Genomic DNA, 27,130 nt, shown 5'->3' on the forward strand with positions numbered 1-27,130 from the left:
AGCCACACCATCAGAGGCTCATTCACCTGCATGTCTACTAATGTGATATATGCCATCATGTGCCAGCAATGCCCCTCTGCCATGTACAGTGGCCAAACCAGACAGTCCCTACATAAAACAATAAATGGACACAAATCGGACATCAGGAATGGTACTACACAAAAGCCAAAGGGAGAACACTTCCACCTTCCTGGACATTCTAGAACAGCTTTGAGAGTAGCTATACTTGAACAAAAAAACTTCAGAAACAGACTTCAGAGAGAAACAGCGGAACTAAAATTCATTTGCAAATTTAACACCATTAATCTGGGCTTGAATAGGGACTGGGAGTGGCTGGCTCATTACAAAAGCAGCTTTGCCTCTCCTGGAATTGACACCTCCTCATCTATTGTTGGGAGTGGACCACATCCACCCTGATCGAATTGGCCCTGTCAACACTGGCTCTCCACTTGTGAGGTAAACTCCCTTCTCTGCATGTGTCAGTGTATTTATGTCTTTGCATCTGTAACTTTCACTCCGTGCATCTGAAGAAGTGGTGTTTTTACCCACGAAAGCTTATGCTCAAATAAATCTTAGTCTTTAAGGTGCTACCGGACTCCTTCCTGTTTTTATGGATACAGACTAACATGGCTACCCCCTGATACCTAGCAACAAAGATAGTTTTGAATCCAGAAAACTACCCCCAGCGGATAATGAAAAACACCTTAGAACCGAAACCCTGCAAATCAAGGGGTGTGGGTGTAATTCCACCTGGCACCTTCTGCATTTCTGTCTGAGTGTATCCTGCTGCCAGTTTAAAAAGGAGGATCTCTGGGAAATCCTGGATTTTGTACACTCCTGCAGGCACAGAGTAAAGCCTGCATTCAGAGCCGAAGCAGCGCTATGCATGCTGGGGTGGGCTACATTTGTTCACTTTTGCTACATCTAGCATATCTGAATACAAGGGCACTTGTGCGTATATTCAAATAAGGGGTCTCTTTTGACAGTGTTATTTAATTATCAGCATAAATCATTAGTAGCCAAGATTGCAGGCTTTTATCACTAGCTCTGCCACTGATTTCCGGAGTGAGCTGGGGTAGGGATCTTAGGCGCTCTGCGTCCCTTTAGCAATCTGTTGAATACAGAGCTCATGCCTTCCAGGAATGTTGTGATTTGTTTGTAAGCCGCAGTGATTTGCCCACAAAAGGCACTCGAAAAAATGTGAAGTCTGATGATTAATAATAAATAGAATACAAGAGATGGTTAGAGGATTTGCAGTATCTTTTTAAAACGGGATACCCACATGAGACAGACCTTTATTTCTGTGGCAGTCCCAGAAAGACACATCATACCCTCCACCCTGATTAACTACAATGCAAACTTCCCCACAAGGGCCCGTGCTGGACTTGAACTAGAAACCTAGTGGAAATAAAAGCCTGTTTTTCTCTTTTTATCACTCTCCCATGCCACTGGGCTTAATTCTAACTCATCAGGAATTTCCCACATTACAGATGAGGCAGTGGGGCGAGTGGTGTAATTTTTAACACAGAATTCTGTCAGTGCTAAGGTGCTCCTTTTATTTTAGAAAAAAAAAATTAAGTTCTATTTAGATGCCAAGTGAAGGCAAAAAGTGTGTTTTAAGGCACAACATATTTACAATGCACAAGTAACAGTCATTGCACAGGGTCCTTGTGGACTTGAAACCTGCATACACACAACAAATGAAAACCCAAGGCTAGACAGAGGGAGCATAAGAACTCCTTGGGGCCGCAGACCCACCTTCTCTCAGCCCAGCTGTGTGCAATTACTCTCAGCTAGCCTGGGCAGTTACCAGCATGAACACAACTTTATGAGCATCCACCACACCTCACGGAAACTGGAGAGTTTCTGTGAACACCAGCAGTAATCACTTGTGAGCTTTATCCATATGACCAACGTCACCCCCACTGGCTCAGTAGACTGCTGCCCAATCAGATGGACATTTAAAAGAGCCTTTTACGCTAGCTTCTTCATGAACATCTTGGGTAGCGGGGTGTATCACTGATGCAGGAGCTGCAGAGCGTTGGATCTGGGAGACTACAGGGGAGGTTCTTGCAATTACTCAGACAATAGTGACATTGTGGGGCAGGGCGTGGTAGGGTTAGACAGACCTGTGGTTCTTAAACTGACATCTCCAGGACATTCTGAACTCACTGCAGGACCCAGTCCACCTAAACACCTTCAGGAAGGGATGGATGCTCAAAGGGAGGAGAGTAAAATTAGATCCTCTCCTGCTTGCTCATTTTAGAGCCTACTCCAATGGGGGGGGGGGAAACAGGGAGGGGTAGTTTTTAATTTGTTGTTGGGTAGGGGACATCAGTGAGATCCTGCTCTCTGTTTCTGGCAAGGGGGAGCCTCAGAAAGGATGTGGGGCTGGCTTGCTGTCCAGATCAGGGTACGGGCAAGGCGCATCTTGCTGATCAATCGACTGGTATGAGCTGCGATCCCGGCCCACGCTGAGGAAACCTGCATGGGGAGGAATAGATGATGCTTTCAGACAGTGCCAGCTCAGGAAGTCAAATAAACGTAGTTCAGCATTGCATCACATTCATTGCATCCTTGCTCTCCTTGCACCCAAGGAATTTTGTGACACATGCTACTTGTAATTATGCTCATTCAAATAAAAGCACTCTTCCTTCCAAGTACAATTAGCACGGGGGGCAGGCAGAACGCCCTCACCCAACCTCCTTACTTAGCAATGCACCATTTGCCAGTTGCATTACGAGTTTTTCTGAAGCAGAAACGGGCAATGGCCAGGTGCAGGATATCAGAAGGGACAGACCAGCGTGCGGCTGCAGTATGGCTAATTCTAGACCCCTCACTGTTGCCATTAGCTCTGAATAACAAACACTGATTCCCCAAGGTCCTCTACAGTTACAACTGCGTGTCAGGTGTTTTAATAATGGTGTAGTACAATCATGCTATAAGAGTGGCCTCCAGTCCAACTTTAGATTTCTCATGAAGAAGGGGCCTAACACTTATGCAGAGAGACAGTTCCTGGAAGGCGTATGGGACCAGGAACAAGCTGGAGAAGGGTTGGTCCAAGGCTTCCAAAGCAAAATAATTTTAATAGGTGGACGTGATGAGTCCTAGATCCTCACTCAGAACAACAAGCCAGGGCTGCTTTTCATTCCCTGAGAGGTACTGTTCTTGCAGCCATGAAGCTGAGTCGAATAGCCAGACCCACAATTACTGTTTGTTTCAGCTTGTTTGAACAGTTTCCTGTGGGAGCCAGGGGAGACTAAATCTACGCTGCAATACATGAATACCAGGGGCACAATGTCTGGCTGGTGGAAATCAGTGAAGAGCTGAATGCATGATTCACCCATCAGTCTCTCTTCCTAATAAGCCCACCTCATATCTCTGAGTTACAAAGCAAAGTGTATCACACTCAGGCACTGTCTTTTAATACAACCGTGCCCTGATTATGTTACAAACATGGTTTGCTGTGTTAAGCATCTTACAGAGCCGTGATGCAGTCCCGGTGCAACGAGAGAAAGAGAGAAGCTTTTTGTCTATCTAGGCTGATCAACTATCATGAGATAGAAAATTATTTAAATCAATGCTAGTCACTGACACATGTGACAACTCCTGCTGAAAGCAGGCAGGGGGCTGGGGGAGCTGCCAAGCAACAGACGGCTATTCTGCATAGAACGAAACCGACTATGAAGTGACCAGGAAAATACATAAGTGGAACAAAGTGGGATAGTTGCACTGCGATGGGACAGACCTAGTGGCATGAAGGTGCCACAAGGAAAAGCTAACAGGAAGGGCGTTTGGTGAACGTGTTAACCTCACATCAGTGACTCACACCTTGTACCGAAAGGCTGCAGTGAAGCCAGTTTGGGCTAGCGCAGAAAACTAGTGCTACCGTTTTTATTGAGTTCGGTCTAGTGACGGAGATGCCTAGGGCTAGAGACGAGATCCACGTCCCGGGCTCACCGTTGGGCTGGAAGGGATAGCCCCGAAAACCTGGAGAGGTGAAGGGAACAGCACTCATTGCTCAATGACACCTACTCTTCCTGCCGCAAGCAAGTAGATGGTTACGTCTGGGTTATAAGCACAACAAGCAGCTGATGGACGAGGCTTGTGCCAAGATGCCTGGCAAGACTGTGCTGAGAACCCACGGGGGCTGGCATCTCTGCATTCTGCTTGCAGTTTCATTAACAGCATGGCAGGAGAGAGACTGGCAGGCATCAAAGCTGTTCCCCATTACACTAGGTGGGATGAGACTGGCATCCTGCAGCTGGCATCCCCAGGTGCCCAAGCTGATCCCATCTTCTGGATACTACAGCGCTCCCTTGCATGGGAGGCCTTACCCTCTGCAGGAGCACAGAAGCAGCAAAGCAAGGACCTTCTAACACATCTCCACTTTCCTAGCAGCCAGGGAGTTCAGAGCCAGGAGCGGTGGAGTGGTGCATTAGCCCAAGCTGCTCTCCGAAGAGACGAGGGTGGAAAGCCGCTGTTCAGGAGGTTTTTTAGGAGGCAAAAAGCAGGCTCCAAAGTGCATGGTACCTTCTGCAGGAAGGGGGAGGAGGGCAGCAGTAAGACTAATGACTGGCACAGTCCAACAGGACCAGAATTCGCTTTGCAGCCTCTGTTTGCAGGACCCTCTGCCAAGGACGCCACAAAAGAGAAGCTCAGTGGGGATTTGCAAGCCAGCTAGTTCAGACTCAGGGCTTGCCCTGTACACACTGCAGAAGGTCATTTCACAGCAGCTAACACGCTCTTGTCTCAGCGGAGGTCACTGAGGAATTGTCAACTAGAGACACATTTCACCTACCCAGGACATTGGAGACATCAGCTATTCCTCAGAACTGCCCCCCCCCCCCAGTGAGGAACATATTAGCCCCATGTTTCAGAAGGGGAAACTGAGGCACAGATTAAAATGATTTGCCCAAGGTGTCACAGCAAGGCTGGGATGAGAAGCCAGACTTTCATATCTATGCTCAGTTGACCCCACATCCTGCCCCCGTTCTCTCAACATGCTTTCATTTCTCCCTTCTCCTCCCTCCTTCTGCCCCAGTCACAGCCAGCGGGAACAGAACTAGTCGGTGAGGAAGAAAGACACAAAGGCTTCCAGCCCGACCATGGAACACACACAGCTAAGGGAAAGGGAAGAGGAGACAGGCAGCTCAGTTACGCCGGACAAGGGGGATACCACTGGAGTCAATACCGTCACAGGTAAAGCGGCTGTCGGACGAGGACTCCAGGTCTGCAAGGGAAAAGAGGGAGAACATAAAAAATCCACAAAGCATGAGACAAAGTGGGAGCACAAGAAGGGGACAAGGGGAGAACACAGACTGGGCAAGAGAGAGACCCACTAGAACAGGCAGAATCCAGCTGTGCGTATCCCAGACCGAGAGCAGGCGTGAAGGATCCAGAAGGCAGAATAAGCTCAGACTGACAACAGGAAAGGGCAGACTACATGGATGTGTGGCCTCCTACCTAGGTTGACGACATACTCTCCCCCACGCTCCCGGTACATCTGATAGACAAAGAGACATGACAAGGGTTTGAGGAGGAGGCTGAAGATGGCCATGCCTGCATCGAAGCGCTGCAGGTCAGTCAGAGAGCTACCCCGGGGATAGAAGAGGCTGATGTTAATGATGTCCAGGAGGATCGTGATCAACAAGCCAGTCAGGAACTGGAAATCAGAAACACAAGGACATTGATTGGAAATCTGATTCACCACCAAGAGCCAAACAGCCCAAAACAATGGAAATCAGAGTCTCAGGATGTAACGTGTCTCCATCCTTGAAGACCTGCATTCACGTGCCACCGGCTTTACTTTACCTTACCTCACCTCCAGGCCAGCCTGAAATTGTAACCATGGTGGTGTCTAGCATATGGAATCCACACCCCCTTGACAGGTGTCTCACCCCCTTCCTGCTCATCTCTTAACACCTTACACTTTTCCCTGTAAAAGATGGATTTTCCTAAGAGGATGACTCGGTCTCATATTTACAATTATCTCTCCTCACCTCTCAGGGACCGTTTTTCCCTCTCATTTGTATTTTCCAGGGTAAGAGAGAGATTTATTTTTAAAATACATTCAGCACTTTGAGCTTGGGAGGGAGCAGATCAGCATCTTCAGTGGGACTCTTTGCCAAGTCAGGCTAGGTCCAAAAACCGTTGGTACGAAATGAGGTTTGACATGTCTAAGGTGGACACAAATTTCATATTTGTACTGCAGTAGCAGTTCCAATGAGGGACTCAGGTGGTATCGGATTTAAAAGAATACCATATGTGAGGATTTCAATATTCCTCTGAAGTGGTTGTGGCCCTAACCGTAGCTTTGTGCGAGCACATGAGAGGCAAAGTGAAACTGAGTCGCTTCTCTGCATTGTCCAAGCTGAGTGAAATGCCGAGAGCAAGCATGTAGTGTTAATGGTCTATCCTAGTGCTTTTATACTGCCACCCCTCACTGTGGTATCCAGGCCCAAGCACAGAGAGTACATTACATTCGTTTAATTTTCAGATTTAATATTCTGTGTTAATAAAATAAAAAACTTTTGTCGCTTAATAGATTAAGTTAACCAGCTCCTGGCTCCTGGCAGGCATTCTCTAAAGATGTACCATGGAGTCTAAGGCCAGATCATCTAGTCCAGGGGTGGCCAACTTGTGTCTCCGGAGCCCCATGCGGCTCTTCAGAGGTTAATATGCGGCTCCTTGTCGAGGCACCGACTCCGGGGCTGGAGCTACAGATGCCAACTTTCCAATGTGCCGGGGGGTGCTCACGGCTCACCCCCTGGCTCTGCCCCAGGCCCCAGCCCCACTCCCCTCCTTCCCCCAAGGCCCCCGCCCCTTCCCCTGAGTCTGCCGTGCCCTTGCTCCTCCTCCTGCGCCCCGCCCCACGAGCCTCCTGCACGCCACAAAACAGCTGATCGCGGCGGGCAGGAGGCGCAGGGGTGGAGGGTTAGGTGCTGATAAGCGGTGCTGCTGGAGGGTGGGGCGGGGGAGCTGACTGGGGGCTGCCGCTGTGTTACTGTGGCTCTTTGGCAATGCACATTGGTAAATTCTGGCTCCTCCTCAGGCTCAGGTTGGCCACCCCTGATCTAGACTGACGTCTGACATAACACAGGTCATAGAACTTACCCCAAATCATTCTTGTTTGAACTAGATTCTATCTTTTAGAAAAACATCCAGTCTTGATTTTAAAATGGTCTCTAATGGAGAACTGGTAAATTGTTCCAATGGTTAACTCCCCTCACTGTTATAATGTATGCCTTATTTCCAGTCTAAAATTTGTCTAGCTTCAACTTCCAGCCATAGGATCTTGTTAGATCTTTGTCAGAGAGACCAAAGAGCCCATTATCAAATATGTATTCCCTATGTAGGTACTTATAAATGTATCAAGTCATCTCTTAATTTTCCCTCATTAAACAGTTCCTCGAGTCTATCACCATAAGGCAGGTTTTCTAATCCTTTAAGCATTCTCCTGGCTCTTCTCTGAGCCCTCTCCAATTTATTAGTCCTTCTTGAACTGTGGACATCAGACTTATACACATACTTAACTTTACTGCTGTAATTCATCCCATAGACTTCAATAAGATCACTCACAATGCCTAAAGATAAGTATGTGGGTACGTTTTTCCAGGATTAGGGCCTAGTTAATTCAAAAAGTTAACAGGCAGGTGTAGGACAGGGAAAGTACTAAGTCCCCCTGCCAATTTTTGTGGCTTCACAATCAAATTTCCTAATTTTAAAAAAATATTTCTTTCCCTTATCATCATTTGAAAGGCCTGCACAAATGGGAGGGAACAACAGGACTAACTGCATATCCAGGGGAAACACTGAAACTGACCAGACAAGATGCTGTCAAATACACAAGACTTAAAAAGGAGAAAATATTCTCTCCACCATGTTTCAGTTATAGTCATCTTCGGTCTTACTTCTACCAGTAGTAGGCAAAAAGTTGAGAGACTGTTTTTTAAATTAGAACGTGTCCCTTTCAAAGAGGCAGTCCCATTTATTTCTACGAACAAGCTGAACACTTGTGGTTTGTTTTAAAGCCGTGGTGGTGGTGGTGGCATCATCATCTTTTTTTTCTTGCGAGTTTAACACGATGCAAGGTTAAGGGGTTCAGCTAGGAGTGCTCAGCACCCAGCAGATCCCACTGGAAACAATGGGTGCTGAACACTTTTGACCTTCAGTTCGGTGCCTAAATGAGAGCTGAGCTATTCTGAAAATCTGGCCGCTTGAGAGTCGGAAGTGCCCTTTTCAATTCTGAGCACAGCTGAAAAGTGGACTAGACTCTCAGGAATTTTTGCTATCCTCTCCTTAAAAGCAGCGACGTCTTCCCCACAACACCCTCTTACAGAGCCTGTTCAGGAAGGTGCCTGCCCCCTGACTTACCATGATTATTGCATCGATGGACTCTCGCTGAGCAATTGCCCAAACCCCCACTGCCAGGACGGTGAAGTTTCCCCATGCGTAGGATGGCGGAAGCCCCAAGCATCCCCTGGCAAACAAGGCACAAAAAAACCATTCAGAACATGTCTGATGTGACTAGTGTGAGTTTAACCACTGGAACTCAACCCCCTTAGATCTCTGTGTTGCAAGATTTCGATACGGAATGCTAGATCTGTTCCAGCAATATGCCGGGTTTTCCCCTGCGCGTCAGACTCCGGGGTTATCCTAATAACTGACTCCAGCAATATGAAAAGATTATTTCCCCACCCCTAGAATTCTATATATATAGGAATTATAGGCTGTCTGGATCAATCATGAGTAAGAGCCAAGAATTACTACTGCAAGATCTCTCCATTTGCTACTACAGGATCTCTGTATCAACACCCGCAAGAAGCGGATGATTCCCCTGCAGTCTCAGTTCACCTTTCCCAGAGTTATATCTATCATCCCAACATCAGCTATGAGGCCAATTAAGCTCAAGCATTTACTACAGCACTCACATGCAATTCACACAATCAAATCCCCTACAAAGGGTTAGGATTTTAAACAAAAGGCAAGTTTCTTTAGGGTCTCTTGACGTTTGTTCAGAACATTGTTCCCAGCTGGCCTCCATTGCAGCTATATATTTACCTCCACCCTGTTATGGAGATTTATTTACATCTAAAAATCTAATCACATATGCATGCTTGGCAGAATTCATTTTTTTAATAATTTCAACAGCTAAATATCAATGTTTATTTTTAAGCTTTTTTATTTTTATCCATTTAAATTTCCACAGTCGCAGGAAATTATGGAGGGACTCAGACTAATTATTTAATGACAGTAGAAGTTGAGATTCAAAAAGTTAAAATGTATTGATACCAGTCAGCTCTGTGTTCTTGGGGAACCAGGGCACAGTATCTAGCCTGTCTGACTCATGAAAGACACACAACAGTCTTTGCTTGAACCAAAACCGATCAGAGAAAAGACTTGCAGAGAGCAGTGAAGGGCATTGGGAGACACACCTAGACTCCTCCTGACAAGGGCGACAAGATTAAGGCATCGCCATTAGTATACAGAATGGAGAACAGAGGCCACTCCCCTAGCCTCATCTGCATGAAAGATGGGACAGGGAGACATCTCCATTAGCATACAGAATGGACAACAGAGAACCGCACTGAACTCTGGGACCAGAAAAGCAGGGAAGCACTGCATCATGGGGGATCTCTGCTCCAGATGCTAATGAACCTACGCCTGCACACACCCAGCTCAACAGTTATCAGACCAATTCTAGTAATGAATCTTTGATTGATATCCAAAATACTGACAGGTTTCAGAGTAGCAGCCGTGTTAGTCTGTATTCGCAAAAAGAAAAGGAGGACTTGTGGCACCTTAGAGACTAACCAATTTATTAGAGCATAAGCTTTCGTGAGCTACAGCTCACTTCCTGTAGCTCACGAAAGCTTATGCTCTAATAAATTGGTTAGTCTCTAAGGTGCCACAAGTCCTCCTTTTCTTTTTTCCAAAATACTGAAGCAGCCTAATTGCATTGTGAGCTTCCTGCAAGGAACACCACCCATAGCCAAGAGTGATCAGCTCCTATTGTTTAGCCTAAAGAAAACCCTTGAGTCATCAGTTTACCCATAAACAAATCTAGTGTTCTCCCTTGAACCATTGTTGTTTCTCTACAAAAACCCCAAACTATGTTAATGTAAGTGTTCTGATGCATGGACCCAAACTCTGTATCAGTTCCACTGGGACTCCATCTCCTGACTGATTGTGCTGGGGGCTCTGCCTGTCTCCAGCACTCAGGACCCTGAGCTACCATCACCTGGGAACCCTGACCAGTTCAAGCCTCATGGAGTGGGTGAGATCCCTCCCTCTCTCTCTCTGTTCTCTTTTCTACCTCAGGTATTAACCTTTAATAATGTAACTTATGTTTGTTTAGCCCTCCTTGTGTAGTTATCACGATTATCCAGTAAATAACTTTATGGTTAAGCTAGTTGCTTCTCTCTCTCTCTGAACTTTACTCTTGTGTTTTCAGCTTCCCCATTTACTCTGCAGCAACGCTTCTTTTACCTAAGCTAAAGATCCCTGTAGCATCCCAAATACTGTGGGGTTTGCTCATCGAGTGGGTTACTACCAGTACAATTGTAATGCGAACGGGGGGGCAGGGACGTGCTGAACCTGGGGCATATAAAGGTGGCAGTTGAAAGTGCTGCTTGACCCAGCCCGTTGAGTCCAGGGACATATAAGGGGGTCAGCTTGAGTGTGCTGATTGACCCGGTCCACTCAGACTTGCTCTGTTAGCGGGTGGGTGTTCATCTGATTCTGGGGCTGGAGGAACCCAGCCCTGGGGAATCTAGGTCCTGCAGGGTAGCTCCATTGGAAGGGGACTTGCAGAAGGGAGAAGTAGAGCTCCATATGAACACCCTGTTCCAAGAAGCTGGAATGAGCAAAGGCTCAGGAAAAACCCAGGTAATAGAAGAGAGGAAGCACTCCCAGGGAATTAGGAGTTTGATGGGAGGAAAAGAAACAGTGTCTTGGGGTTTAAGGGCCCGGGATCAGGAGCCCTGTAGGGTAGGATGGGTCAGGACACCCCTCTCTTCCAGCCAATCAGGAGGAGCTTTCTTGAGGCAGGTAGTATATAATCAGCCTTCTTCCTCAGCACAGGGGAGATGCTGGCAAGAGAAGGAAGCCACCACCAGAAGGCTACACTCCAGGGAGAGTCAGCAGTGAGCTGGCTGTGGCAAGGGACGAGCTCTGTGTGGACGGCAGAAGAGCCAGAGCTAAGTGCGAACTGTTGGATTGTGGTGATGGGCTCGACTGGTGGAACCGTTGGGGGTCATTAATGCAGCCCCAAGTGGAGGGCAGCAGGACTTATAAGAAAGGCTGTGGAGAGGCTGTGAGTGGCTCTAAGAGGGAGAGAAGAGTGGAGGGTGGCCGGCACAGAGGGAACTCCGGGCACAAGGGACTGCTGAGTCGGTGGCAGCCCTCCTGCGAGGCCATGTAAGTAGGTAGGAGATAGACAGGAAGCCGTGGGCCTGATTCCCAAGTCGTTCTCTCGAAGCCAACAGAACAAAACCGATTTACACCAGCCAAGTGTTAAGTTCCGTGCGGTTGGTCATTTTTACCTTGCATCTGAAAGACAGCACCCCCAGCAGCAAGGTCCCCCCAGCACCACGCTGGAGCACTAGCCAGGACCGACACAGAGAGAAGAGTCATCAGTGAGTCATTCGGAGACACATTTCCTTGGCTGTTGCCCTATGCTGCCACCCAAACAGGACCCAGCTCCACTTGTGAAAAGGGTTGTGGGGCAAGGCCATGATTTAAGAGCGAAGCCACCCCAGGTCCATACCAATGCCACTATGCTGTGCTTATATTATAGCCAGGCAGAGAACAATGCTGTGCGGAGAGTGCTCCCCCCACACTAAAACAGCTGTGTGACGTTACTGACATGAACTGTGACCATATAGATCATTGTTGCAACCAAGGTCCTATAGCTGCACCAAAACTTGTACAAAGGAGGTCAAGTAAGGTGTCTATAGAAAGGTTGTAATTTGCTGGTCATGATTATGCTGTCTGTATGTGTGTATCATTCTTGTATTTGAAGTTATAAATATTGGCTATGTACTTGTATCTCAATGTGTTTGATTCTAAGTAGCCTCAGTGAAGCATTTGGTCAGCTTCTTGAGAAAGGACTATTCTCAGTAAGTGCCCAATCAAGAAACACTTAACTGACAATGGACTTTGGAAGACGCCAATCCACATCTGAGCTTTCCTGGGAATGTTCAAACTAACATGTAAACAATGGCTTCGGCCAGCAAAAAGCTGAATTATTCATGAACATGTGACTTGCCCAGGTGGCTACAAATTCCATCTTGTTGCTGTGATTTTGCACAAAAGAACAAAGGGGTTTCCGCCCACAAGAAAGAGAATATAAACGGCCCTGGAAGCCTCTCAATTTTGTCTTCAGCTGGCTCAAGAGATGGTCTCTCCACCTCAAAGAGATGCCTGAAAGAAACTGGAACAAAGGACAGCAACTACGGGGGTGTGAGTGATTGCTGGACCCAGGCCATAACCTACAACATTGGTCGGAAAAGGATTGGGCCCAGACTAGGAAGGAGTCCAGTCTGTGAAAGAAGCCTATTGGAACATCTCTAAGGGTGAGATTTCATCTGTAATCAGTGTCTAAATGTATTAGGCTTAGACTTGCGTGTTTTGCTTTATTTTACTTGGTGACTTACTTTGTTCTGTCTGTTATTACTTGGAACCACTTAAATCCTACTTGTTATACTTAATAAAATCATGTTTGTTTATTAACCCAGAGTAAGTAATTAATACCTGGGGGAGCGAACAGCAAGACATCTCTCTCTATCATTGTTATAGAGGGCAGACAATTTATGAGTTTACCCTGTATAAACTTTATACAGAGTAAAATGGATGTATTCAGGGTTTAGCCCTGGTCTACACTGGGGGATGTGGGGGAAAGAAATCGATCTAAGTTACGCAACTTCAGCTACGTGAATAACGTAGCTGAAGTCGACGTACTTAGATCGACTTACCGTGGTGTCTTCACTGCGGTGAGTCGACTGCTGCCGCTCCCCCGTCCACTCCACCTGCGCCTCTCGCGGCGGTGGAGTACAGGAGTGGACGGGAGAGCGCTCAGGGGTCAATTTATCACGTTTAGACTAGACGCGATGGATCGATCGCCGATCCGGTGGGTAGTGAAGACATACCCTTAGGCTCCCAGAAAGACTGAATACTGGGTGCTGGGAAAGTCCCTGTTAACTGAGAAACTCCTGGGCTAAGTGAATCTTAATTTCTGTGAACTGCAGGGGAGCGTGGCCCAACCTCTTGGTCAGTGCTGGAGCAGACTGGTGCATCTAACTCAGCAAGACGGAAGTGGAGGGAAGCCTTTTCTGGCAGAGGGGTTTGTTCTCAGTGGGATCCCAGCACATCTAGTGACATTCTTGAGGGAGTTTCTTTGACCCAACCCATCACAAGCCGATTCTCAGTTCTCTTGAACCCCCTCTTCTCACCAGGTCCGAGTAGCGTACAAATGACTCACCATGTCGTGAGCAGCCAGTGCACCAGAACGATTGCCTGCAGGAGAGCAGAGAGAAGACAGGTCAGCAAGTCTGAGAAATGGTGGAGAACTGGAGTGAAATGGTACTTTCTGGCTTGAAAGGGCAAGGAAAGCAAAGAGCGCCAGCCAGGCCATAGAAATAAACAGTTCAAAGAGCTGGTTTGCAGCTGCAGAATGGACACAGCCATTCCCCTTGGCCTCTGCTGCTGGGCTTTCTCCGATCTGGTCGCAGTTTGTTACTGTTCTTACCTCTTTGAGCAGGTTATCCAGGGCCTGGTTAGGATTTTTAAATGGGTTACTGATTTTTGCAACCAGAAAACAGTTTGAACAGAAAGCCTGGCAATCTGATTGACACTTGATTAGCACATTTAAAACGCCACTGAATAGGTGTTCCAGCCCGGGGGCCCCAGCTCCCACTGCAAGACCATTTTGTATCAGCTCTAAGCAGAAGTCCCTGCCTGCCGGCACAGAGGGTTTAATACTTTTTTTCCCTTCCCCTCCTGCCATTCTGTTCAGAGACATAGCTCAGCCCCAGCGAAGCCCTGCCAGGTCCAAAGACAGCAACAGTGACATTCAGCCTTCCCAGATGCCTGCTAAAAAATCCAGGGCCAATCCTGCAAGGTGCTGAATTCCCTCCACTCTCACTGAAGTCAATGGAAATGGAAGGGTGCTCAGTAACTTACACAATCAGGTCCCAACTCCTTGCATGGCAATGACATTCCAAGCAGTGTCACAATACAAATATTTACATGAATGGCTCTTGCCATTGTGTTTAATTAGGCAAATGAGAGATGATAGGAGCTTATAACAAAGCAAATGCTTGTGCTGCTCATTCTCTTACTGGTGATCTGAGATCTTCTGTAACCAAGGAGACACTCTTATTCTCCACGCATTGCAGGATATTTTCTTGCCATTTGTGTTTAATTTGATTTACAGCTGGGCAAGGTGCACAGAGCCTCCACTGTGAACTTCCACCAGCTGCTTTGAAACAAACAGAGCTTCACTCTTTCTGAACTAACAGCAGGATGAGAAAGGACACACTGAACCTGCTGAGTCCAAACAATTTGGGCTCCGTTACCACTCCCTAAGACACGTTTGGCCTGCAGATAACCACAGGCCGTATGTTCCATTGGTACAAGGTATGGGTGGGAATCTCTCTAAAACACGACAAGCCTCAATGTAGAACCACAGGGGGAAAAAAATCGAAGATGCAATCAATTAGCTCATACTGACTGCAACACTTTTTTCCAGATCTCATTTCAGAGTTTTCAATCACTAAAGGTATCGTAAGAGAGAGGTGCTTAATGAAAATTACATGGACCCCAACACGCTTCATCATTTAGGGCCACATGGCAATACCTTTACTTACGCAAGCAATCGGCCTATTGAAATCACTGGGACTTCTCAGTGGGTCTCTATCTAGCCCTTACATTCCACATGCATTACACTCAAATTTAGGAACGGTTTTGGCATGTCTAGATATTGTAGGGATTGGGCGCAGAACTGTTCTGATCTCATTGCATTTACTGATCCATCTAATATGTAACGCATACACTAAAGTGTCATTCTTTGTTCACGGGGGCACCTAGAGGCCTCAAGGCTCAGCTTCGTGCTAGACACCACATAAACACAATAAAGGAACTTCCCTTCCTCAGAAAACAATCTAAGAGACAGGATGGAAAAAGGAAGTCGTAGCATTACCACCTTACAAACGGAAGTACAGAGAGGTGAGGTGACTTGCCCATGGTCACAGAGATAGGCTGTGACAGAGCTGGAAACTGAACCCAGGGTCATTATTTATCTGTATTACTGTAGCACCTAAGAGCCCCAGGACGCCCTAGTGCTAGGGGCTGTGCAAACACAGGACAAACTGACAGCTCTGAGATGCTATTGGTCTCTCCTGGATCTCAGCACCGTGCCTTGGTCATAAGACCTTTCCTCCACTCTCTCGTTTAATGCAAAGACTGTTGCTTTTAAAAATGTGAATAACCAATAAAGCTGCAACACAAACAAGCAAAAACCAGGAAATTCAAAATGAAAAGTGGCCCCTCATCCTTACCTTACCCCGTTCTGCCTAGATATCACAGTGCGTACGACTTAAGATGCAATATTGTTCCTGTATAGATGCAATACCTTGGTATAGCTGCGACTAAGCATTAACGCTGGGTAGGCTGGATTTTGTCACAACATCAAAAGCCATTTAAACAGGTTTTTAATGTTGATTTTTATTTCAGTTGTTCATGAAAGGCTACAAAATGCTGCTTCTCCCCCATTTCACCCTGCAGACCAAACGGAAGCTGCTAATCAGTAAAACACAGGATGTGCCTGTATAAAAAGGAGAAATGCAAATAGGATTTACTCAAGAGACTACCACAATATCAGAGCAGCTCTTAATTATGTAGAATTTAATTGCACGTTACATACTCACTAGACCCCCTAACACCTCACCATTTAACATAATTAGGTAGCTCCCCCCCACCCCGAAGCTGTCTGTTCCAATATTGCAGTTATTAAATTAGGAGGCATGCTTAACCACACAGACGAGGGAGGGAGGGAGGGTCAGAACCTTGCTATTCCAGGACTGACCGTTTTAGGGGACTGGCAATGCAATATGGGGCCTTTTCCTTCCTGGTTACTAGGCTTGGCTGGTAGTGACAAGATATCCTTCTCTGACAGCTGTGAGGTTAGTTGGTGGTCTCAGTCCAGTACAGAACAGCATCTTAAATCAGTATGGTGTCAAGAATACATGTCTAATGGTATCTTCGCCTATACCAGATTACATAAGTCACTTTGCAGGCCGGCTCTTACAGTGGGATGTGGGAAGGATTAATTCCCTTCTTTTTGCTCAAAGATTTAATCCCTGATGGCTGAAATGTCTTTCTCTAATGAAACAAACTCCATTATTAAGCCTCCGTCTAGAAGTGACAGAGACGTTAAAGGTGGAAAGGTTTTTGGATGAGCCCCTGTACCCACGCTTCCTTTTTAAAGGCTTCCAGGCTGAACGGAAGGATGATCGCTTGGAAACTCAGGAGATCTGGGGTCAATCCCTAGCTCTGCCACCAATTCCCTGTGTGTGACCTTGAGCAAGTCACTCTATCAGGTCCCAACATGTGAAGTGGGGATAATATTTCCTTCCTCCCACTCTCGGTCTTTCTTGTCTATTTAGATGGTAAGCTCTCTGGGGCAGGGATTTCTCTAATTATATATTTGTTTGACTCCTGCCACAATAAGACCTTTAGGTGCTACTGTAATATGATAAGGATCCACAACACAACAGGCAGGTTCAACAGAGACAACAGGGGTGAAGAGATACAGGGAACTAGTCATCCTCCCACCGGAGTCTTGATGGGATACACTAGAAAGGCAGCACCAGGGGAAGCTCCTGCACCACATACTCTAAAGATAAACAGATATCAGTTTGTATTTCTGTCTCGCTGCTTGTTTTCACAAGTCACTCAGGGGTGCTGGAACAAGCTGTATAGTGCGGATGCTAAGAGCCATTGAACCGAACTGTAAACCCTATATATAATGGAAACCACTTCAAGCCAGGGGGTGCTGCAGAAACCCCCGCACTTCAAATTCCAGCACCTATGAAGTCACTTAAGAAAAAAAAGCCACCAAGATAATTCCCAGGGCCCTTGCTTCCCAAGGAGGCCTAGCGGAGCCAAACTTTAAAGAGACAAATTTAATTCAAAACAGCTTTCCCCCCTGTCCATTGTACAACCAATACTTAGTCCATGTTTTGTTTACTATCTTAATTAGATGTCCTTGTTTCTCACTATTATGCTTTGTGTTTATGGTGCTCAGACAACAAAGTTAAGAAGACTTTAAAAACATGGACTAGAGCAAGATCTTTCAAGTGTTCCCCAGCACCAGAAATTCTCACAATAGCCCTGACTATCCATAGTAAAAGTCACCCAGAATTCACTGTTCTAAAAACGCCACAATGTGCAAGCCACATGACCAGCGCTTGAAAACACCATTTCCTTACTTGCCTCTAGCAAGTGAAAAAAGCTTTCCTTGGAAAGGGAAGCCACGAACCTGTAAAATCTAAACTTCCGTTTTAACATGCCACATAAAAGCAACTAGAGTTTATGGTTGTGAACTCAGCCTTCGGGATGCAAACTTAACCAGGGGTGTTTTCCCAAGTCTGTATGCTGACCGCTCCAGTGCTGGTTCCCGTAACTTCCTCAAGCTTCAGCCAAGTAAAATTAACAGGACTGTGGTTAATTTCACAGCTATTCCTAACCCCTCAGAGAGCAACAAAAATGACAAGATACATATCAATTTCATTCCTGCTACAGGTTGGGCAAAGCTGAAAGCAGCTGAGGAAGGGCCTGAAGATATTAATGCAGAACAGGATACCAAAAATAAAATGGAGGGTAGGGAAAGATAAACTAGACCTCAACACCACTTAACAGCCAGGGAGCTCTGAGGAGAAAGGCATTGCTCTCTTACAGCGGTGAAAATGTGCGGAAAGTCTCAGATTTATCAGACAGCCAAGTCAAACACCAGTTCAAAGAGTCCCTGAGCAGAGTCCAAGGACTCACCCCCCGCAGAGGAATTCTAGCTTCCTCCCCTTTCCTGGCAGCTGGGGTTTCTCCAAGGAGGACAGGCTTCTCACCAAGGTGTTGACTCTGATCCATACTGGGAGAGGCCTCTCATTGGCATCTGTCTCTGGCCACTAGCTATCCAGTAAAGGTTTCAAGCCCTGAAGATTAGAAACTATGCCCTACAATTTAAAAATACATAGCCGTTTTCAGCTGTACAAAGCCAGAAAAGAATCAGAGGCCTGGAAGGGGCCTCGAGAGGTCATCTAGTCCAGTCCCCTGCACTCAAGGCAGGACTAAGTATTATTCAAGGCAGGACTAAGTATTATTTGGCTCACTTCCAAAAATGCTCTGCCCAACAGCAGCCAAGCCTATTCTGAACCTGAAAACTTGTACACAATTTTATCCTGGATCAAGTGTTGGCCGCTAAAAAACACAGTTAATTAACCAATTGTCTCTGCTGCAGTCTTCTTGCCCCCAGAACTTGCCCTGTAGTTAAAGGGAGCTTTGGGTAGGTCAGAAATGCATGACAGGGTTAACAACAAACTGGGTTAATGTTGCAAGAAGGAAACTTAGTTATAAATACTCCCTCCTTTCTTTAAGGAAACGTGCATGTTTTCTGATGTTTGGCACAACAAGACCCTGTCCTGGGTGGCACAAATACATGACAGGAATGTAACAGAGTTTAAGGAACTTCTTTGCACTCTCCCCAAAACCGATTGGCACATGCCAGCTCTGTTAGGGCAGAGTCCTAGTCCAGTTTCTCATCCCAGCACCCCATCTGGCCTCCAAGCTTCTAGTTGGCACAAGTCAAATTAGAAGCACCATCGGCTGGAGCCATGGGAAATTCTTGCAGAGGTTTGAAGACAAAAACAGACTGAGCGAGAAAGCAGGTCTCCAGCACCCATCCCCCAAGACTGCGGCTCCCTCCTGAGCCACAGAAAAATTTGCTCCTCTGAGGGGAGAATGAGTCACTATCTTTGATAAAACCAACATCCAGTGTCAGCGAGAGAGTGACAAGTCACACTGTACTGTGCAAATGCAGCTCTCTCCAGAGTGCACAGCCAGGGGCATCTGTATCCAGTGCATCCTACAGCAGAGGGGGAATTATGATCCTTGCTTGGGCAAATGCTTGGTCAACAGCAAGAGTCATGGGATCTTTACGGGGAGATTGTCAAAACAAAAGCCACCCTCCAGTCTGGAGTGTCCTCATCTATGCGGTTAGAGAGTAGCCTCCCTAGGGGCATATCTACACTGCACCCAAGACAGGGTTTGAGCATCCACACTGCCCTGAAACCTGGACTGAAAGCTGCTGGCCCCAGGGGTCTCACAGCCATGCTAACACAGCCCTGCTGTGCAACGCAGACCTGCTGGTTTGGGTCTTCAGCTTGAGCTATGTCTACATTTTAAAAAATGACAGACTTTGGACCCAAGTTACAGGGCGACCCAGGCTCTGACCCACCTCCCTAGCAGCGTCCTTAGGAGCGGGAGTCCTGAGTGCCTGGGGCCCGAAGTCAGACTGATCTGTGTGTGGACAGAAAGGGGGCGGTGGGCTCAGGGCTGTGCACCAGGACTGTAAAGGTCAGGTGAGATTAGCTCTTTCCCCCGCTCAGAGGGTGCGCTGTGCCCCTAGGACAGCCCCGCTGTCTGCCCCGTCGTTCGCGTGGGCTCAGGAGCAGGGGGAGGGTTACGCTAACCGGCTGCCGGGTGCTCGGCGCTGCACGGAGACCCCCCCCCCACACACGCCTCGGGGGAGGGGGCCTCAAGCTCCGCAGCCTCCCGGGAGATCCAGCACCACCCCCACGGGTCGCTGAGCCGCAGCCTCTGCGTCCCCCCTCCCGGTACCTTGAGGTTCACAGCGGGCACCTCCATGTTTCCAAACTTTCCGCAGCCCCGCCCTGCACCCGTGACTGTGCTGGAAGCGTCTCACGTGGGCCCTGCTGGGCGGGGGCGGGGCGCTGCGGGGCTGGCTCTGCCCCCGGGGGGGGACCCTGCGCCCTCCTGTGACTGCCGCTGGGGCGGCCGGGGGCTCCCCGCCGGGGGATGCACAGAGCCGCCCCCGCCCGAGGTCGGTCATCCCACCCCTAAAGAGGGAGAATGAAACCCCCTCCCCGCGAGGAAAGGGACCCCGGCCAGGGGGGAGCCGGGAACGTGGGGCAATGACCCAGGGACTCCAGGTGGACAGAGAGTGGGGCTGGCCGGGGGGCTGGGGCTGGACAGAGGCAGTGTTGGGGCTGGACAGTGGGGCTGGGGGTTGCTGAGTAATAGGGAGTGTGGATGCCGGTTGCCCCCAGACTGTGGTAAGGGAGGATGCCATGGCCCGGCTGGCCACCTGCCCCGTATTCCAGGGTGACCTTTGGGATCCAGGCAGGTAGCGCACACCCACCCACTGACATGGCGTTTTGTGCACAGCCCCCTTCGCATGGCTGCGCCCATCCCTCCTGGCTTGCAAATCAAAGGTGACAGTGAAAGATTTTTGCAGGTGCAAACGCTATTGTTTAAAAGCCAGCGTGCAAAAAACATCCTGCCTGAGGCCAGACCCTTTTGGAAGCTCTTGGTGTGCATATTCCTAAAGGACCAGGGCCTTTCAAATGTCACTGCACATCCCTCCATTGCTGCCTGACTTCTTAGGGCCCCAGCCCAAAGGGTGATAAATCCTTCTCCTGACCTAGAGAAACACCCGATGAAGTGAGGTGTAGCTCACGAAAGCTTATGCTCAAATAAATTGGTTAGTCTCTAAGGTGCCACAAGTACTCCTTTTCTTTTTGCGAATACAGACTAACACGGCTGCTACTCTGAAACCTCTTCTCCTCAGTGGCTAGCCTCCTTTAGGACTCAAGGACATTGATTCTTGCTGGCTCTCTCTGCTTTAAAATGTCCCCGCTGCTCCAGCTGTACCCCTAGTAAAAGCTGAGGGTTTGCAAACATTGGCTCAGTCAGTGGGTTTATTAAAACCAGGGGTAAATAGCAATATAGTATATAGAGCAGCAATATAACTAACACAAGACTGTACAAACTGTAAACTGAGCCACCTGATATCGCTAACCTTACTGGCTGAAAAAGAAGAAAAGCAAGTCCTCTGAATAGGATTCAAATCCTCTGAAAAGCGAGTTCCCAGAAGAGGAGTTTACCCTACAAGGAATTCCTACCCAGTGAGAGAGTACATTCTCCTGCTCTATGAGCCTGATCCAAAGCCCATTGGCCTTCATGACAAAAGATACCCACTGACTTTACTTGGGCTTTGGATCAGTCCCTCTGTGTATGTGGAGAGGCAAGTAGGAAGAGACTCAGGTGATGAGATTCACTCTATGCAATGTTTCAGAGTAACAGCCGTGTTAGTCTGTATTCGCAAAAAAAAGGAGGACTTGTGGCACCTTAGAGACTAACCAATTTATTAGAGCATAAGCTTTCGTGAGCTACAGCTCACTTCCTCAGATGCATATCGTGGAAACTGCAGCAGGCTTTATATATACACAGAGAATATGAAACAATACCTATTCCCACCCCACTGTCCTGCTGGTAATAGCTTATCTAAAGTGATTTCCAGCACAAATCCAGGTTTTCTCACCCTCCACCCCCCCACACAAATTCACTCTCCTGCTGGTGATAGCCCATCCAAAGTGACAACTCTTTACACAATGTGCATGACAATCAAGCTGGGTTATTTCCTGCACAAATCCAGGTTCTCACATCCCCCCACCCCCATACACACACAAACTCACTCTCCTGCTGGTAATAGCTCATCCAAACTGACCACTCTTCAAGTTAAAATCCAAGTTAAACCATCCTGGCCACTATGGATGTAGAAGCCCTCTACACCAACATTCCACACAAAGATGGACTACAAGCCGTCAAGAACACTATCCCCGATAATGTCACGGCTAACCTGGTGGCTGAACTTTGTGACTTTGTCCTTACCCATAACTACTTCACATTTGGGGACAATGTATACCTTCAGATCAGCGGCACTGCTATGGGTACCCGCATGGCCCCACAGTATGCCAACATTTTTATGGCTGATTTAGAACAACGCTTCCTCAGCTCTCGTCCCCTAAAGCCCCTACTCTACTTGCGCTATATTGATGACATCTTCATCATCTGGACCCATGGAAAAGAAGCCCTTGAGGAATTCCACCATGATTTCAACAATTTCCATCCCACCACCAACCTCAGCCTGGTCCAGTCCACACAAGAGATCCACTTCCTGGACACTACAGTGCTAATAAACAATGGTCACATAAACACCACCCTATACCGGAAACCTACTGACCGCTATTCCTACCTGCATGCCTCCAGCTTTCACCCTGACCACACCACACGATCCATCGTCTACAGCCAAGCTCTACGATACAACCGCATTTGTTCCAACCCCTCAGACAGAGACAAACACCTACAAGATCTCTGTCAAGCTTTCTTACAACTACAATACCCACCTGCAGAAGTAAAGAAACAGATTGATAGAGCCAGAAGAGTTCCCAGAAGTTACCTACTACAGGACAGGCCTAACAAAGAAAATAACAGAACGCCACTAGCCGTCACCTTCAGCCCCCAACTAAAACCCCTCCAACGCATTATTAAGGATCTACAACCTATCCTAAAGGATGACCCAACACTCTCACAAATCTTGGGAGACAGGCCAGTCCTTGTCTACAGACAGCCCCGCAACCTGAAGCAAATACTCACCAACAACCACATACCACACAACAGAACCACTAACCCAGGGACTTATCCTTGCAACAAAGCCCGTTGCCAACTGTGCCCACATATCTATTCAGGGGACACCATCACAGGGCCTAATAACATCAGCCACACTATCAGAGGCTCGTTCACCTGCACATCCACCAATGTGATATATGCCATCATGTGCCAGCAATGCCCCTCTGCCATGTACATTGGTCAAACTGGACAGTCTCTACGTAAAAGAATAAATGGACACAAATCAGATGTCAAGAATTATAACATTCATAAACCAGTCGGAGAACACTTCAATCTCTCTGGTCACGCGATCACAGACATGAAGGTCGCTATCTTAAAACAAAAAAACTTCAAATCCAGACTCCAGCGAGAAACTGCTGAATTGGAATTCATTTGCAAATTGGATACTATTAATTTAGGCTTAAATAGAGACTTGGAGTGGCTAAGTCATTATGCAAGGTAGCCTGTTTCCTCTTGTTTTTTCCTACCCCCCCCCCCCCCCCCCAGATGTTCTGGTTTAACTTGGATTTTAACTTGAAGAGTGGTCAGTTTGGATGAGCTATTACCAGCAGGAGAGTGAGTTTGTGTGTGTATGGGGGTGGGGGGATGTGAGAACCTGGATTTGTGCAGGAAATAGCCCAGCTTGATTGTCATGCACATTGTGTAAAGAGTTGTCACTTTGGATGGGCTATCACCAGCAGGAGAGTGAATTTGTGTGGGGGGGTGGAGGGTGAGAAAACCTGGATTTGTGCTGGAAATCACTTTAGATAAGCTATTACCAGCAGGACAGTGGGGTGGGAATAGGTATTGTTTCATATTCTCTGTGTATATATAAAGCCTGCTGCAGTTTCCACGATATGCATCTGAGGAAGTGAGCTGTAGCTCACGAAAGCTTATGCTCTAATAAATTGGTTAGTCTCTAAGGTGCCACAAGTCCTCCTACTCTATGCAATGCAATGTGAAACCACAGGGCTGCCCAATCTGTAGCTCTTGGAACTGACTGCAAAATATCTACAGAAGGCTGGGAGACGGAGCCCAAGTCAAACTATGTGGTATAGATCATCACTGGAGTGTCTGATCTAATACATAAATGGAAAACAGAGATGGGGTGTTCATGCAGGAGACAGTGGGTCTGCACCAGCTTGTTTAAGATTTACTGAGTTTGATTGGTCAGGAGTTCATGTATGTAGGGAGAAGACTTGTCTACGCTAGAAAGTTTAGCAGCAGAAGTGCTATGGGCATTGCTATTCTGGCAGAGTGCATTCACAGTGGGCTGCCTTTGCCAGTACAGCGTGTCTTCACAGAAACAGGCAGGATCGGCAAAAGACGTGTGGCACTGTGGTAGGATCCCGGTGTCCCCCACGCTGCTGTCTGGTGTGCTACCTTGTGGAAATTTTTGCAGTGTAGAATGGGGCTGTCACCATGTATTGTGGGACAGCATCACCCCTCCCAGGGAATTGTGCAAGTCTGGGGACAAATTTCCAGAGATCTGTCCCATTTTATAATCTACTCTTTCACGCTGTTTGTCCTTCTCACTAGCAGAAATCTGGATGCCGCACTGATCAACGCAGCTGTCTTGTCCATTTCAAGGACAGGACAAGGCATACGGTACCAGCCAGCCATTCAGCAGCAGCAGGGTTACTGAAGATGAGTGGAAGATACAGATGGAGGATGAAGCTGCATTCACTGCAGGCATTCACTGACCGACGGCACACGGAGCAGCAGTTCTGGGTCCATACAACGAGCCAAGTGGTGAGGCTGGATTGTGATACAAATCTGAGACCACCAGAAGTGGTTGCAGAACTTTCAGACGCAGAAGGCCACATTCCTGGAGCTGTGTGCTGAGCTCAGCCCAGCCCTACAGATACCAAGAGGAGAGCTGCTCTGACAGTAGGGAAACAGAGCCAATCACTATCTGGAAGTTTGTAACACCAGATTGCTATCAGTTGGTGGGCAGCCAGTTTGGTGCTGGAAAATCTGTGGTGGGGGCAGTGGTGTTCAAGGCCATGAAGTGTGTCCTGCTGCACAGACTTGTCATGCCAGGCAACCTCCAAGAATTACTAGATGGATTTGATTCGATGAGTTTCCCTAACTGTGGGGGGCAATAGATGGGATGCACGTCCCCAATTCGACCACCCTCTCGCCTTACCTCTGAGTACATAAACAGAAAGGGGTACTTCTCCTTGGTTACAAAAGCATCGGTGGGTCACTGTGGATGATTTACTGACATTTAATGTTGGCTGGCCAGGGAAGGTCCACGATGCTCTGGAACGCAGGACTTTTTGAAAAGCTGAAAGCAAGGATGCTCTTTCCGGACTGTCTGATTGACTTTAATGGCGTCACAATGCCACCTGTGATTCTTGGTGACCCAGTCTACCCTTTGCTTCCATGACTCATGAAGCCATGCACTGGCAACCTGGACAAAAGCAAAGAAAGATTTAACTATCACCTGGGCCAGTGCACGATGGCTGTGGAATGGCCTTTGAAGGGCCGATGGAGATGTTTCATGTCAAGGCTAGATCTCAGTGAGGAAGATATTCCTAATTCAGAGCGTCCTCTGACGGTGTGCGTTACCCAGTGTGTTACTTTGTGTTAGTGTACATACACTAATGGGTTTATCAATTGCTTTTGGGGAAGGGGGGCTATTGCTTTGGGGGATTTTCCCCTCTGTATTATAAGACAAGGAAAATAAAGCTGGGTTTTCACAAACTAGGACTTTTATTAAACTTCATTTTCAAAGAACTAAAGTGCAAGTTGGCCATGCACAGCTTCATCAAAGCAGGAAGTGGGCGCATTCAGAGCAGTTCTCATTATTGCTTACTCAGACTGAAGGCTGGGGACACTGCTGCTGGAAGGATTGGAGTCTCAAGGAGGAAGCGTACGACCTTGGCCAGAAGGAATCGTTCTCAACATTGCTTAATGGCTGCTAGAGTGCAGGGGTTTGGGTGTTTGCTCATTAATGTGCTCTAGCATCTGGGTTTGTTGTTGTAGGTCCTTCAGGATGATGTGGTGCACCTCTTGATCCTGCTGTCTTTCCTGTTGGTCTGTCTGTCTCTCCTTGAGCGTACATTCCCACCTTTCCCGAGTCTCACTGGTTTCAGACTGGGCAGTCCAAACTAATCAGAGAACTATCTTCTCTTATCCTTTTCATTTGCCTCCTTATCATGCTGAGTCACTCAGCAGGTACCCTGGCAAGGTCCGAGATAAGGAACCAGGCAGAGAGCCATTGTTAGGTGAAAAAGGGGGATCCCAGACATAGGAGAAGATAGACGGGAAAACATAGGGAGCTAAGAGTGTGTAAAAATATGCAGTCTCACAATCATGATTGCTTCATGAGCACACAGAGAAAGAGACCAAGAGAATGTGTTCCCCCTTTAAAGGTCTCTTCTTCATTCTTTTTGTCTCTATCACTGTCAAGAGAAGGAACTGTGGCCGCAGGTCTAGCTCAGGGCTTGTAAGTGTACTAGTGTACTGGGGAGAAATGAGATGATTGAACTACTATGACTTCCTCAGCAAATACATCAGTCTCCCCTCTCCTATGCTAGATCCTGTCCCTTCCCCTCCCTCAAGCTAGTCTTGTGCGTTTGGGTTTAGTTTCACTTTTGCAGAGGATATAAACTGGCTCCCTTCCGAAGCTGGTTTTTGGTTAAAGTGACTTGCCCAAGGTGATATGCTGTGTCAACATCAGAGCAGGGAGTAGACTTCATGATTGCCTGCGTCCTAATAAGACCACTAGACCGAAAGTCTCCCTGAGTTATTTCAAAGGAAATAAAAAGGCCAAAGAAGTTAGGGTGACTCCCTTTTGAACCCCAGAAGACACTTTACTAGTCTACACCAAAAGACTGAAATGTTTGAATCAATCAGGGGCTGTTTTGTAACCAAGTTCCAAAATGTGGTATATTTTCAAAGTGTGGATGGGCCATGAGAGAGAAGTCAGAAGTTCACAGCTGACACAGAATGTGAAAGTGCATATATCATTCCTTAATCTCTTGTACAGTTTCAGAGGTGTAACACAAGGTCGTGCATGACACATTGCTGTGATCCTTGCTGGTAATTTATATAGTGCCTTGTATCCAAAGAGTCTAAAACCTGCCACAAGTTTAGAGTTGTCTCCTGCTCATGTGATCAGTCCTTCATCATGTCTCTAGTTCCATTGACTGTGGAGTTTGTAGTGTGCTTTGGGATATCTGAGTAGAAAGTGCTGTTTAAATGCCCACGTGGAACTACCTATTATTTATAAACTGCTAATCTGGTAAAACCACTCAGAGAATATGTGGATTATAAATAACAGATCCAGCAAAGGAGGTGGAGGCTCACCAGCTAGATTTAGATGCCAAACATTGCAGCTATTACTATTTAGTTCTGTTCGGAAACATACAAGGCA

General features: G+C 47.3%; 1 protein-coding gene across 3 annotated transcripts; it reads right to left on the bottom strand.

Moving 5' to 3' along the window:
* Positions 1-1,542: 1,542 nt before the first annotated feature.
* On the bottom strand, positions 1,543-20,012 carry AGTRAP (angiotensin II receptor associated protein). Of its 3 annotated transcripts, none has more exons than XM_084651853.1 (5): positions 19,897-20,012; positions 13,484-13,518; positions 8,377-8,482; positions 5,467-5,506; positions 1,543-2,484 (listed from the first exon to the last, which is right to left on the bottom strand). In XM_084651853.1, the coding sequence occupies exons 1-5, from the start codon at positions 19,921-19,923 to the stop codon at positions 2,375-2,377; spliced, it is 318 nt and encodes a 105-aa protein (XP_084507979.1). In that variant the 5' UTR covers positions 19,924-20,012; the 3' UTR covers positions 1,543-2,374. The 3 variants fall into 3 exon arrangements, with proteins under 3 accessions (XP_084507979.1, XP_084507978.1, XP_084507977.1); XM_084651852.1 differs by lacking the exon at positions 5,467-5,506 and adding an exon at positions 5,563-5,665 and having other exon boundaries at positions 19,897-20,010; XM_084651851.1 differs by having other exon boundaries at positions 5,467-5,665; positions 19,897-20,006.
* Between the last annotated feature and the right edge of the window lie 7,118 nt (positions 20,013-27,130).

Source organism: Lepidochelys olivacea, assembly GCF_965140295.1.
Source record: "Lepidochelys olivacea isolate rLepOli2 genome assembly, chromosome: 18".
Lineage (NCBI taxonomy): Eukaryota > Metazoa > Chordata > Testudines > Cheloniidae > Lepidochelys > Lepidochelys olivacea.